The sequence below is a fragment of the Cotesia typhae genome, unplaced genomic scaffold (genome assembly GCF_013202065.1).
Source record: "Cotesia typhae breed Kobodo isofemale line unplaced genomic scaffold, CoteBio_Ctyphae contig_33, whole genome shotgun sequence".
Lineage (NCBI taxonomy): Eukaryota > Metazoa > Arthropoda > Insecta > Hymenoptera > Braconidae > Cotesia > Cotesia typhae.
This window is the reverse complement of record NW_027423741.1, coordinates 3,559,101-3,573,679: the sequence shown is the minus strand read 5'-3', so window position 1 is coordinate 3,573,679 and position 14,579 is coordinate 3,559,101. Positions and strand designations below refer to the sequence as shown.

At 29.7% G+C, this 14,579-nt stretch overlaps 1 protein-coding gene across 7 annotated transcripts; it reads left to right on the top strand.

Annotated features, from left to right (window-relative positions):
• Positions 1-414: 414 nt before the first annotated feature.
• Mbs (Myosin binding subunit) lies at positions 415-13,549 on the top strand. Of its 7 annotated transcripts, none has more exons than XM_074240825.1 (22): positions 415-1,158; positions 1,251-2,087; positions 3,392-3,522; positions 3,620-3,738; positions 3,827-3,986; positions 4,066-4,210; positions 4,272-4,405; positions 4,493-4,635; positions 5,116-5,198; positions 5,264-5,396; positions 5,476-5,584; positions 5,963-6,100; positions 6,361-6,561; positions 6,709-6,870; positions 7,379-7,556; positions 7,783-7,932; positions 8,075-8,258; positions 8,348-8,457; positions 8,729-8,800; positions 10,743-11,069; positions 11,901-11,996; positions 13,308-13,549. In XM_074240825.1, exons 2-21 carry the CDS (start codon positions 1,839-1,841, stop codon positions 11,994-11,996), a joined length of 3,024 nt encoding a protein of 1,007 aa, XP_074096926.1. In that variant the 5' UTR covers positions 415-1,158; positions 1,251-1,838; the 3' UTR covers positions 13,308-13,549. The 7 variants fall into 7 exon arrangements, with proteins under 7 accessions (XP_074096926.1, XP_074096927.1, XP_074096925.1 ...); XM_074240826.1 differs by having other exon boundaries at positions 415-1,216; positions 1,313-2,087; XM_074240824.1 differs by having other exon boundaries at positions 415-1,584; positions 1,834-2,087.
• Positions 13,550-14,579: the final 1,030 nt, after the last annotated feature.

The following is a 14,579-nucleotide window of genomic DNA, read 5'->3' as shown; positions in this document are numbered from 1 at the left end:
AGCATTTTTTGTTGTAATTAATTTGTTAAAAAAATTTTTAAAATTGACATGTCATTAAAGTTAGCCGACGTTCTAAATTTTTTGATTCTTTTTTAATAATTAAATAAGTTTTTGAAGTTTTTTGCACGTGCAAATTTTTTTTTTATTTTTTTGTAATGATTTTTTTAACAAAAAAAATTCTAAAAATTATTAGATATCGGCTAACTTTATTTTCATAAAATTGACAGCTGACCGCTAACTTCAGTATTATTAAAACACAGAACTTGAAGTTAACCGAATAAGCTCAATCGACTGTCAACAATTCGATTGTGACGACAATCGATAATTTCAAGGAGAAGATAAAAAAGTAATAAAAAAAGTGTAATCGATATATAAAAAATATGGTTATCAATTGAAAATTAAAATGGCAGAAACATCTTTTTTATGATAAATGTAATCATTGACAATAAGTCAACAATACAATGTATTATTACAACCAGTAATATCAAGAATAATGTGTAACAGAGAGAACAACTCAAATAATAACAATAATAATAAATGAGAGATAATTATTAAAATTGAATAAGATGTAAAAATGGCGCGGCCAATGGGAATTGAAGATTGTGTTGATTCTTGATTAGTGTTATATTAGAGTAGTCACCAGTCACCAGTCAGAGTACCAGAGCCAGAGCCAGAGTGCCCGAGTAGTCTCAGCAACACAACCAACAACCAGTAGTGTGTAGTTGTATTGCATTGTATTGTATTGTAAGTTAAATATATGTGTGTGGAAGTGGATTAAATCTAGTGGGCAAAAAAACTGGCTGGACTGTACACACAAGACACCAAAAAACGCTACAACTCTCAGAGACCGACCAGTGAGAACTTCCACTCGGGTACTCTCTCAAACTTGCTGGCTCTCCGTCTCGAGTTGACAAAAATTAAGTACTCAGAGTAAATTTTCAACTGAGAGCTGGTTGAATTCGGAAAGAACTCAAATTCGGAGCCAAAGTTGCTTACCATCCAGTTGCTGAGTCCGAGAGTGAGAGAGATACGGGTGGTGTATTGGTTGGTTGGTTGGTACTGGTACTGGTACGGGTACGGACTAGGGTCGGTCGACCAAGAATAGCCGTCAGCCAACTAAGACGGCCTGCAACTACAACTACAACGAAAAATAAGAGAGTGAGCCAGCCAGACAGACCAAGGCAGCACGTACTGTCTTATCTCTCGCTAAATAAAAGTACTTAACTCTCTACCTCTTAATAATATTTTAGTTTTAGTTTGATACCTTCTGCACGGACAGATCTTGTTACTGGTGTTGTTAATTGTCATCCAGGAAAGGATAACACTCGAGGCCCCTCCCACCAGCATCATCATCATCATCATCATCAACGTCATTACCGCAAGTATCGTCATAAACGTAAACGTTATTTATTTAATGGAATATATCATTAAAAAAAGCGACAAATCAATGGCCGAGGATTGCACCGAGTTACAGTGGATCACCCTGAGGTTCAGTGTTGTCTAGTGCTAATGGTTCATCTGTACTAATTCAAGAAGCAAGTGTATCCGCGGAATCGCCAGTGTTTCTGTTGGAATATCATCGAGGTATTGGATTATCATTTTATGTAATATTTGTAGAAATGGAAATTGGACAATTTTTATCGAGCCCAATGATTGATTGATGGATAAAAATAAAGTTTACTCCAGGTAAAGAGACCCGGAGAGTCCGAGTGTGGGATTATTAGTCTTCGGGCGGTGGTGATTGGTGTCTAGACGTGCTCATTGAGAGCAATACAAGTTAAAAGCTTTTGTAAATTAAAGGAATTAAAGTTATCTTAATTGAAATTTAAATAGCAGTAATGTCTCTGGAGACGAGATCTAACTCGGCTCTGTTCAAGAGGGCCGAGCAGCTTAAACGGTGGGAACAATCAGAGACTAATAGAGAACCGGCCCAGCCAAGACAAATCGCGCGAAAGATCAAGTTCTCGGCCGATTGCGTGTTCCTAGCAGCATGTGCTGCTGGCGACAAGGAAGAGGTCGTTAGATTGTTGCAAAAGGGGGCGGATATCAACACTGGCAATGTCGATGGCCTTACTGCGCTCCATCAGGTATGACTAATTGCCTTATTTATTTATTTTATTAACTGATTTATAATGCCAGTGATTTGATCGTAGCACATAGTCACATAGGTGAGATCAAGGTTATTAAATGAAAGTAATTATTAACCATTGATGGTTCTATTAAGTTGTTGGAGCAGCTAAGTCTTCTGTCGGCATCTCTGCAAGATGGCCGACTCAGTACCTACTCCAGCTGTCTAATTTCAGCACCAGATCCGCCAGATATTTATCCCAATGTGTACACGGCTGTCACGATCATTTTCCTTCATATACTTAAACACTAATACTCGACAGAGTAATATACTTTTTGCTCTCTTATCTAACACATTCATTATTTATTTACTTATTTATTTATTTATTTGTTTATATGTTTATCAATCAGCCAATAACTCTCTAAAGACACATTAATGAATTTAATTAATATTAATGAATATTTATTATTGAATAAAATAATTTATCAAAGCTAGAGAGCCGTTATGACAATCAGTATTTTGATACTGCTCTGGTGCTCATGACTTATGATTATTTAAAACGTTGATTAAAGCTAAAAATAAATACATCATCACGGAATAGAGTTGTTGATTGGAATAATTTTAAGAATTATACCCAGAATAATAACGAGAATTAATAATAAAACATCATTTATATTTTCTCGTTGCTGGGTTTTTTGTCGGTCTGTTTAATGATATTGAGGATTATATAATCTGCACTTGACATTATGTCATAGCTAAACCATTAAATCAGTAAATTCTGCGGTAAAAATTTTAAGTTTATGGTAGAGATGAGAAATGGTGTGTACCTAAAACTCTATTTATAGTCCTTAACTATTAGGAGTCACAAGCCCTGGTTGTACATGTGTCTACGTTCTTTGTCAGTCTTCTTCTCTTTCTTCTCCTGTTTCTTCTTCTTCTTCATCATTTTCTTATACTTATACTTCTTATACTTTTCTACTACTTCTTTTACACTACTCTACACTACATTAGATAGTTTATTTTTTTGGCGAGACTTAAACATGTTATATTATCCAACAAACTTTGTGAATGAGAGAATAGATAATTTTAAGTTTAAAATATATACATTTTATTATTTTATTTGCAGCTTGCGAACATGAGTGATTCACGTGTGCTATTCCCGACTAAAATACTACCAATATTCTATATATAAATATCCATATATACTTTTACATTTACATATATATATATATATATTTATAATGTATCAAATAAAGTATTTTTAAATGATAGATTTACGTGCGCATATATGTAACCTTATAATCAACGGCTATTGTTTTATAGGCATGCATCGATGACGACTTGGACATGGTGGAATTTTTGGTTGAACAAGGCGCAGACATTAATCGCGGTGACAATGAAGGCTGGACTCCGCTGCACGCAACGGCATCGTGCGGATTCATATCAATCGCCAAGTACGTGAAAATATTTTGTTTATTTTTCTTTTATTTTTTTTACACCCAATCTGCACAAGCGTTTAAATTATTCATTTATTATAATTTTTTTTTACAGATATTTAATTGAACAAGGATGTAATTTAGCAGCTGTAAATAATGACGGTGAACTTGCCCTTGACATCGCGGAGAGCGATGAAATGGAAGATTTACTGCAGCAACATATCAATAAAGCAGGTAATGTGAAAATTTTTTTATCAGTTAAATAATTGTCAATTACCTGTAATTTAATGAGTATAGTAAATTAATTATGGGGATATTTTAGGTATAGATTGTGATCTAGCGCGCACTGAAGAAGAAAGGTCGATGCTGAATGACGCTAAAGCCTGGAAAGCTGGATCACCTGGAAAAGACGCCGCTCATCCAAGAACTGGTGCTACGGCACTTCATGTAGCTGCTGCTAAAGGCTACATCAAAGTCATGAAGTAATTTATTTATTTAATTAACTTTTATTGTAAATTACAGTGGAATAAGTATTAATTAATATTTATATTTTTTTTTTAGTATTTTATTGCAAGCTAGGTGTGATGTTAACGCTCAAGATTACGATGGGTGGACGCCGTTGCACGGTGCAGCCCACTGGGGTCAACTAGAGGCGTGTAAACTTCTTGTTGAAAATTATTGTGATATGGATATTAAAAATTTTTCTGTAAGTTTTTATTAATTGATTGATAAGTCATTTATTTATAGAGATAAATCTTATTAAATAGGGTCAAACGGCGTTTGATGTGGCCGACATCGATATTCTCAAGGCCTTGGAGGAATTAAAGAAAAAGCAACAGATAATATTAAAAGATCATCCGTTATTAAATAATCAAAAACAACTCCCGATACCAAAGAAAAGGTTATTATATTTTTTATACAGTCGTATGTGTATGCGTATGTATGTATACTTTTTTTTTTTTATTTTATAATATTTTTTTTTGTATAGAATATCACCTACAATTGAGAACACAGTCGTCAATGAAGGAATGGAAACCTTTAAAGAAGAAACTCCAAATAAAGTAATTAAAGTTGAATTGGAAATACAATCGGATAAAGACGACACAAGTGCTGACACGAATAGTGATGTCGGTGAGTGTGTGTCAATTTATTTTATTTTTTTTTTTTTTTTACATTATACTGTAACGTAATTTAACATAATAGTTAGTTGAAGTTTAACTTAAAGATTGTGGTTGTAATATTATTTGAAGTAATGTATTGTGTCAGTATCATTAACAACTGTTGATTGTATTATAACATTAAATGAATAATTAACATTGCATTTGGTATGCATGCTGCGTGGATAGAAAGTGGAGAAGAAACAGATATTGAAGACAGCGATGGTGATAATGATTCTGAGAGTAGCTCAGATTCACAAACATCATTATCGTCAAGTAATTATTCTAATCAGTCAGATCAATTTTTAGGTGTTACTGACGATGGTAAGCCTAAAGTTGAATTTGTGAATATTTTTATTGCACATTAAATTTATTATTATTATTATTATTATTATTTATACTTACAAAGTGTAATTATTGTTATGGTTTTTTAATGGTATTTTTAAATTTATAGAAAAGAAAAATAGAGCTAATAAAGACGACAGTGGAACACTTAGTCCAGTCAACGTTCCAGAAATAAATAAAGTTCCTAATCAGGTAATTTAAACTAATAAATTTATTATAATAATTATGTAATAACTTGGGATTTATAATTACTTAAGGCGCCAATTTTACCACCAAAACAACAGACTGAGAATACTGATGAAGATACAATACCGTCGTGGAGACGGTCAGGTTCATTTAGAAGTCGAATACAGGAAAATGAACCGACTAATTCAGTAGCTTCAACTAAAGGTAATAATTATAGTGTCATTTTAATTAAAAATTTTATTCATTATTATTTATTATTTATTAATAAATTTTTTTTTTGCAGAGATAGAAGATAAAGAGAAAAAAACACCGCTTATCTCGAATAAAATAAACCAGAATACCGATTCAGAAGTTGTTTTACGAAGAACTCATAGCTTTGAGACAGACGAAAAGTACGTAAAATTTATAAATATTATAATTAACACAAATATTTTTAATTGTTTTGCTGATAAATTTATCAAAAGAAATTTTTTTTTGCTTCATTCATTCATTACATTTTTTTTGTTATCAGTAACCAAAAAGTGAGTTTATATAGAGCTAAATATTTATTTTGCATAGCAGTTATCATTAGCCAAAGTACTCAGTAATATTATTATTTTAATCAATCATTAGTCATATTAGTAATTAGTTGAATATTTTTTATTATCATTTAATTTATTGTTATTATTATTATTTTTATTATTTAATTATATATTAAACATGTACATACATATAAAAGAAAAAAAGTATTAGAGCATAGCAATACGCATGGCATGATGCATGTTACGCAGGTTCTATGAGCAGTATCTGGCATTGCGAGCTCGCATCAAGGCATCTTCCTGCCCTACACTCCATCGCTGCAATCCAGTTACTCCTACCCTCACCAACACTTCGACCGCGCGTTCTGCGTCTTTACGCGAAACTCACAGGTACATGAGCATGTATCAAAATTATATATTTTTTATTTCATTTTATTTTTAATGCTATAAGCGACAATTAAATCGAGTAACACACATTTGCCTTAGTGCTTCATTAGAGTCGCCTTGTAACAAATGATTCATCATCAAGCTACTTTATTTATTTATTTTTATCACCAATTCAATCAAGTATTTCTAGCTCCAATTATTCAATTAATTACTGATATATTAACTATACTTATTATTGCTATTTATTTTTTTTAATTATCTAGACGCAAAGAAGTAAAACTTAATTTGGAATTGTCACGAGTACCACAAGAGGGTAATGCATCATCTCCAACATCTTTGACAAATAAGTTTCTGTCCTCACCAGTACTACCGGTATCCTCAACTACTGGTTCAACTCCAACAAGTTCTACCTCCACAACTACTACGACAACGACAAGTCCTGTACCAGGAAATCAAATTCGTAGGTTCGTATGATAATTAATAATTTTTTATTTATTTATTAGTTTATTTAATATAATAATTATTTCGGATGAAAAATTTTAATTATTTAATAAATTTTTCTGTATGGTGTTGTGTATCTTTTAATGTTATTAAAATATATAAATGGGCAGTGTACAAGTGCTGGAGACAAGCTCTGCAATTGTAACTCCCTCTTACAATTCAAAAACAACAACAACAACAACAACAACAACAACAACAACAACAACATCAGCACCGACGACTCCTGCTGGTGGGAAACTCAGCCCAGGAAATATCTTCAAAAATTTCTTCAAGTGCGTACTCGTTTAACGGTCGAAGATAATACACCTTGAAGATCATGTGTGATTTTATTTACGCGTGTTTTTTTACCAAATCACAATTATTTTACAGCATGATCGTTATTTGCTTTGGCATAATTTATTATTTATTTATTTTATTTTTTTGCCAAACATTTAGGAAAATTCAACGAGGATTTTGTTTCCAATTATCCAACTAATAATTTACATTTTGTCTCAATAATTGTGCATTCGATAATTAATCGATCACTAAATTGAGTAAATAATTAAATTAAATTACACCGACTAATTATCTAAATACGTACCGAAAAAATTATACTGGCTTTGTGAATATATTTATATTTAAATGATTAATTTATTAATTTTTTTGGTTGAAAACTAAACAGGACAATGTTTTCTACACCAAAATGCTTCAAAGTTTTGTTTGTTTTATTTTTATTTTTAGGATTATTAATTAATTAATTACTTGAACTATTTATTAACGACACTTGAAAATTTTTTTTAGATCATTTGTACCGCCTGTACGTGATGAAGAGAGTGAAACACAGCGTAAAGCTCACGCCAAGCGTGTACGAGAGACACGACGTTCTACTCAGGGAGTTACTTTGGATGAAATTAAAAGTGCTGAGCAGTTGGTTAAGAAAAAACAACAGCAATCTAATGATACCTCATCCACACCACAGGTTATTTTCAATTTACATATTTATATTTAAATGTTTTGATACTTGGTGTAATTCAATTTAAAATTAATAGCTTATAAAGTACCGCAGTTTAATTAACACTTTGCAGTATTTTAATGCAATAAAATGATGATACTTTTACATGAAATAATTTAAAATTAGTTAGTTAAATTTTTTCTTTAAATCAATATGAATTTTATTTTTTATTTTTTTTTTTTTTAAATCCCAGCCAGCAGCTTCTCTTGGCCAAACAGCTTCAATCATAGCCACGATAACAACAGCAACGCCAACAACCGTGACAACAAATAAATTACCTGAAGAAACGAATTTGCCTGAAAGACGGCCGTCTTGGAGGTTGAGGGTAGACAATGGAAGCAAGGTTTGTAGCTTTTAGTGTGCTTTTTAATACTCAGCAAATTGCTTTTCAATAAATAAAATATTATTATTTTAAGAATAAATATACAGTAGAATAAATAAATAAATAAATTAGCAATAATATATAATATACAAACTGTTATTAGTTCCAGCTGGAAGATGCTAATAATAAGTCATCGGACACAACAACAGCGTACATACGAAGGCCTTCAGGTGGAACAGGTATACCTCGACCAAGTTCAGCACCAGTAGACTCAATAGCAACGAGTACTGCCGATGCAACAGTTACTTTGCCACTTAGACGATCATTAAAATCACCGGAAGACAAAGGTAAATTATATAAATTCTATTTAACATTAAATGTTAATAGGTAATTAGTTGAGTGATAATTTGAACCTTTGATTGATGATTGTTTTTAGATCAAGACAAGGAGAATGACAGTAGAAATGCACAAGCTACCCAAGCTGTTATTCAAAGGCGACGTAGACCCAAGAGAAGATCTACTGGAGTTGTTCATGTGGATATGGATGTTAGTACAGTTATTTATTTAACAAATAATACATTTTATTTATAATATCAATTTAAATTGATGGTTTAATGCATGTTTGCTTTTGCAATGGTCCTGTATTTAAAAAAAAAAAAAAAAAAAAAAAAAGAGAGTTTGAAACGTGTAGGCGAAACAGATCACTATTCCGTTTGACGTCACACTCCCAATATCTATTAATAATATCTAGAATGTTATTTTATTTTAAGTTAAATACATTTGCTGATTATTTACATGTGTATTTATATTTTTTTAGGAAATAGATCCTGATAAACAAGATACCTCAGCTGGTGGTGATTACGAGGAGTCCAAAACCAATCACACAGAAGTATGTTGATGTTGATTGAAATAAATTTTATTATTATTTTTTTTTTTTTTTCGTTCGTTAAAGTTTTAAGTAGCTTGCAATGATTTATGATCGCATCGTCACCTTGCCGTCATCGCTCTTAATAACAGTAAAAATTTCTAAGTATAATAACGCGTAAATTTAAAATTGTTTAAAAAAAAAAAAAAACGTTTATTGGCAGACTCGATGTCTGATTCGCACACAAAAGTGTATTTACGGATTAAAACAAATGATGATGATGATAATGACTATACATCACATTAAATCTATTTTACACTTTAATACAACACCACACGATGTCTTCTCAAACGTATTTTAGGTCAGCTTCTGTTTAAGATTAACCTCTATTCTTACATACCGGTGATTTAAAATAGAATACAACAATCTGCTGGTTTGTTTTACTTATTTTATGCTTTTATACACTTTTAACACATGTATATATAATATAATAACGATGCATAATATTGGTTTTTAAAAGATCAAGTGTCAAAAAAAAATTAAGCTTTCATCGACAGACGGATCGAGTTGATCTGATGCGAAGTTGGATCTGAATATCAGATTTTTATTTTATTTATTTTTTTTTCTTCATTTGTATTTTTATTTATATACTCTTCGTGTCAATAGACTCGCGTGTATTTATCTGAGTTATCTAAAGAACGATATAAAAATAATATAAGACTCGTAGCAATTAAAAATAAATTTAAACGACATGGTCATTAACTGTAGACACCTAAAATTGTACTCTGACATTTGAATCGACCTCTGACATTCGTTGATAATTTTTACAGGGATTAATTTAATTTTTTTTATTTTTTCTATTATTAAATTCGTGGATACAACTAAACTGACAGGGTAGATTTAAGCGGTGACAATAGCTTAGTTATTAATAAATAATGTAATTAAGGATGAAAAGGCATTTGAAATAGCCGTTTGTTAATTTAGATGTTTTAAGTAAATCTGTATTTATAATTCTATTAATAGAATCATCATAAGAGAGAGATAGGTATAGAAATAAAAAATAAAAATGGCTGATGACTGTGAGTTTTGCTGGCTAGTTTCCATCAGTCAAACACTTGCTGTCAGTGGCCGTGGACCACGGGAACGGGAGTCAAAAATTAAGATTTAACCAATTATGATTGTTAATCGTTTTAACGTTTAGTTAATTCGTTGTTGTGTCAATGAAATTAAAATTAGGTCAAGATTAAATTAAATTAAATTAAATTATTTAAATTTATATTTGTCAGTATTGTAAAAATTATTTAATTATATAAAACAAAAGTATGTCAACTTACCGAAAAAGGGCTCAAGCTAAACCTACAACCGCGGCTGGTTTACGGGCACAAGCTTCCGCAAATGGCAGTTCGATATTCAGAAATAGACCAAGAAGTATTACCGGTTTATTTGGATCCAATCAGAGTAGTTTTTCTAATTTACTGGGTATCAATACGTCTAATTATAACTCACCTAGTCATAATATTAACAAATCTTCAAAGTCGTTTTATAAAAATCCCTACACTAATTCAATAAATAATTTAAATTATCCAACTTCTTATACAACTTACGGTGGAACAGCTTCTGGCTATGGGAGTCTCACTTTACCATCCCATTCAGCTGTCAGTTCGTTAAATCTCGCTGTACCATCAACTAGTTATAATTACAATCGTAACAGTACTGGCAGTAGCATTACCGCCGTCAGCAAAAATAATTCCAGTGTTAATTCAACTAAAAAATCTTCAGATAATTATAATAGACGCGTTAAAAAAGCTGAAAGTTTTAACAGACCGAAGGCATCTAAAGCCTCGGGTATCGGATCTAGAAGTTCTAGTTTGCAAAGTTTGGCTGGCTCTGAAGGATACGCTGTAAGAGAATAAATGTGAGTGATTATTTGTATTAAATTTATTAACCATTAATTATTTTATTTCAGAGCGGCAATGAACGATCTGGACGTTCGAGTAGAATTGGATCCATAACATCTCTGTCGTCAGACATATCAGTGACTCCGAGCAGCAGAATAAAGTCCTCAAACTCGGAGAATGGCGAGCTTGATTACAAAAAACTCTGGGAAGAGTCTCAAGCTGAAAATGAAAGGCTGAAAGAAAAATTACGGCGATCTGATGAGCAGCTGAAAGAGGCCAGAAGTTCGTTGGAAAAAGTACAGAGCACACAGAGTAAACTCAGTCTCTCAGAAGCGGAAAAACGCGAGAGGAGAGCTATGGAACGAAAGCTCTCGGAGATGGAGGAAGAATTAAAAGTAATTTTTTATTCATTACTATTGTCATTTTTATTAATTATACATGTATTCTACTTTACTTTAAATTCCACTTGTCGTCTGACATCTCTTTATATTTGGATATTCTTCTAATTACTCTGAGGTTCTTCAAATTTAGTTTTAATTCCACCAGTCAGATAAGCAGTATATCAAAACGAGTTTATTTTTATTATTTTTTAAATTACGTATACAAATATAAAAGGATCAAAAATATTAAATTAATAATAATTATAAACGTCGAAAATAATTATTTTGTTTTTATAAAAAATAGTTAAGATGCACGCTCAAGTTTTTCGACTGTTTTGTCTGCTATGGTGGAGTGCAGGAAGGGTGCAAGTTTTTGTTCTCTTTTCCTCTCTCTCTCTCTCTCTCTCTCTCTCTCTCTCTCTCTCTCTCTCTCTCTCTCTCTCTCTCTCTCTCTCTCTCTCTCTCTCTTTCTATCTTTCTATCTGTCTTTCTTTTTTAATTTTTTTTTATTTATTATTTAATACCAGTTATGTCGCAGAAAATATATCGGGCTTCGTGGCATTGCTTTTATGTTTTATTTATTTATTTTTTTACTTTCGAACTTTGGCTCGTATCTTTTTCTTTAGAACCTACGCGCGTGCTTAGTCTATCAGTCTTTTGAACAATTGATCCTTAAAAAAAAAAAAAAAAAAAAAATATCTTATTATTGTTTTTTTTTTTTTTTGGAGATGATTGTCTCTACCCAGAATCTAATCACTTTCTCCTATCCTCTTGTATGGTCTTGGGATTTTAATTATTAAAAAAGGTTAATAAGGTTTAGGCTAACTCTTTAAATATTTATTACAGCAATTGCAAAAGCTCAAAGCCGAAAATGAGCGATTGAAAGCCGAAAATCGGGCACTTACCCGCGTCGTATCCAAACTCACCAATACTACTAAATAGGTAAAGGATTAAAAAAAAAGAAAGAAAAATATTTAAACAAAAAAAAAAAATAATACACAAAAGAAAAAGCATTGCGTTAACAGTTGTAAAATATTAAATTATATACTTATATATTAATTCATTAATTAATTTTTAATAATTAGTTTTTCTTTATGTTTACATGCAGTATTAAAATTTAATTAAATAATGTGCTATACACTTACTCACTAAGAATGTATGAGATGATTTATTAAAATTTTTTTTTGTTGAACTTATTAGATGTTGCTTTAAAATTAATAATTTTTTTTCAATGTTGAATGGATGATTTTTTGTGAATAACTTTTTTGTTTGAAATAATTAAAACTATTAAAAAATTTTTTTCACACATAAAATACTTTTAAGATAATTATTATTAAATATTTAAAATTCTCATACATTCTCAAAACAAGACAATTTTTTCTTTCATAATAAACAAAATTTTATTAGTACTTTTGCTGAAACGTTTTTATTTAAATTTAAAATTACTCTACTCAATTGTAAAAAAATTCACTTAGTAAACTTGTGATAATAATTTGTATAAAAAAGTAAAAAAAAAAAAAAAAATTAGCAAATAGTCTAATTATACTTGTGTGCTGTGATAAAAGAAAATACTCCCTCTAAAAGATAATATTTACGCGAATGATTATTTATTATCGTAGTAATTTTCCAATAGCCAGCACGCCAAGCGCATGAACAAGTTTAATTTTGAACCTCGCATCACGGTTTTTAAATTATTATGAAATGAAATATCATAATTTTAGCATGAATTTTATCCTTACTCCTCAAGGTTTCCTCCAAATAACATTCATTAACTAACAAATAAATCTTTTTGTTTTATTTATTTTTATAAATATGATTAAAAATAAAAATAAAAATCTAAACAAAAACAAATATACTCATACTCACTTCTACTTATGTACTTGTGTTTTATAAATAGTATGCACGTGTTTTACAAAATTTACTGGCATGGTTTTTCAAACACTTATTAATTATAAATTCCCGAATGTTCACTCTCCTGTTTATCCTACTTAAATCCATACAATAAATGATAAAATTAAAAAGTAAACGCGTCCCATAGTATAATAAAATATTAGCGTGAAAGAATTACTTGTTATATTGTTGCTCTAGCACTAATTAATTTTTTTAAAACAATAAATCTTATAATTAAAGTGGAGACACCGCTAGGGCGTGTTCAATATTGCTATATTAATATTATTAATTATTTATTACATAATAATTAATAGACTTACTATTTTTATATAAAAATGTATTAATTCAAATTTTGTCTTTTAGATGCTGGAGCAATTGAAGTGCGAAAACCAGAGGCTAAAGGACGAGAATGGCGCATTAATACGTGTCATTAGCAAACTTTCGAAATGATATCGTCAAGTCAACAAATAAATAAACAAACATACAAATTAATTAATTAAATGAACAAACAAACAATTAATTTAATTAATTAACAAAAGATATAATAAATAATTGTTAAATTGTATTATTATTGCTTTATAAAATATTTTAATTACTCAACAATATTTAATAACAATGTTGATTATTTTACATTATAATTACTGTCATTAATTAAATATTGATCTTTGTATCTATTATTAATTATTTATTGTCAATTATTAAATTATCAGTTACACAAGTGGCTGTGTCATGTAAAGGGCGATTTTAAGAGATTAATAATTGTTTATGCCTATGTCTATGTCATTACAATAGTAAACGATTAAAAAAAATTTTTTTTAATTAATTCGTAAAAGAAAGAAAAAATTTTCTACATTTTAAATTAAACTTTTTTGGAATTTTGATTGTTAATATTATTAAGACTTGATGTAATTATGTAGATACGCAATTTTTTTTTTTTTTTTTTTTTTTTTTTTTTTCAAGATTATCGATTAATTTGATATCAAGTAGCATTTTTTAAAATAATTAAACTACGAATTAATACACAATTGAACGTGTTCACAATTAATACAGTAAACAAATTATATTGGCGTTTAAAAAAATAAATATTGTGATCTTTTATAATGCATTAAGGCCATGATAAGCCGTTAATTATTAATTGAACAGTTTACTTTTAAATGTAATAAATATTTAATTAATAATTATTTAAATCAAGTCAAAATAAAATATCATATAAATTATACTATACTATACTTATAAATTAATGATGTCAAACTCCGTTACACTAGAGTGGCCTTTAATAACAAATCAAGACTGCAATTAATTTAAAAAAAAAATAATAATAATTACTATCATTGCCACCATACCATTAGAGGTAACGTGAATAAAATATATAACGAGACAATATGCATTTCCGTAATGGCCAATCATTTAATTACAATTTTAAAATTCATCATTAAAAAAATAATAAATTGCTAAAATTTATATAAATATGCTTTTATACAAAGAATAAATTTTTACGGCATTTGTCGACTTGTCTTGTGTAATTTATTAATTATTGTCAACTGCTGATAAAACGTGATAATTAAATTACAATTGAGCAGATTTTTTTCACGTAATGTTTATTGTAAATTATAAATTGTCATTTGTATTAATTTT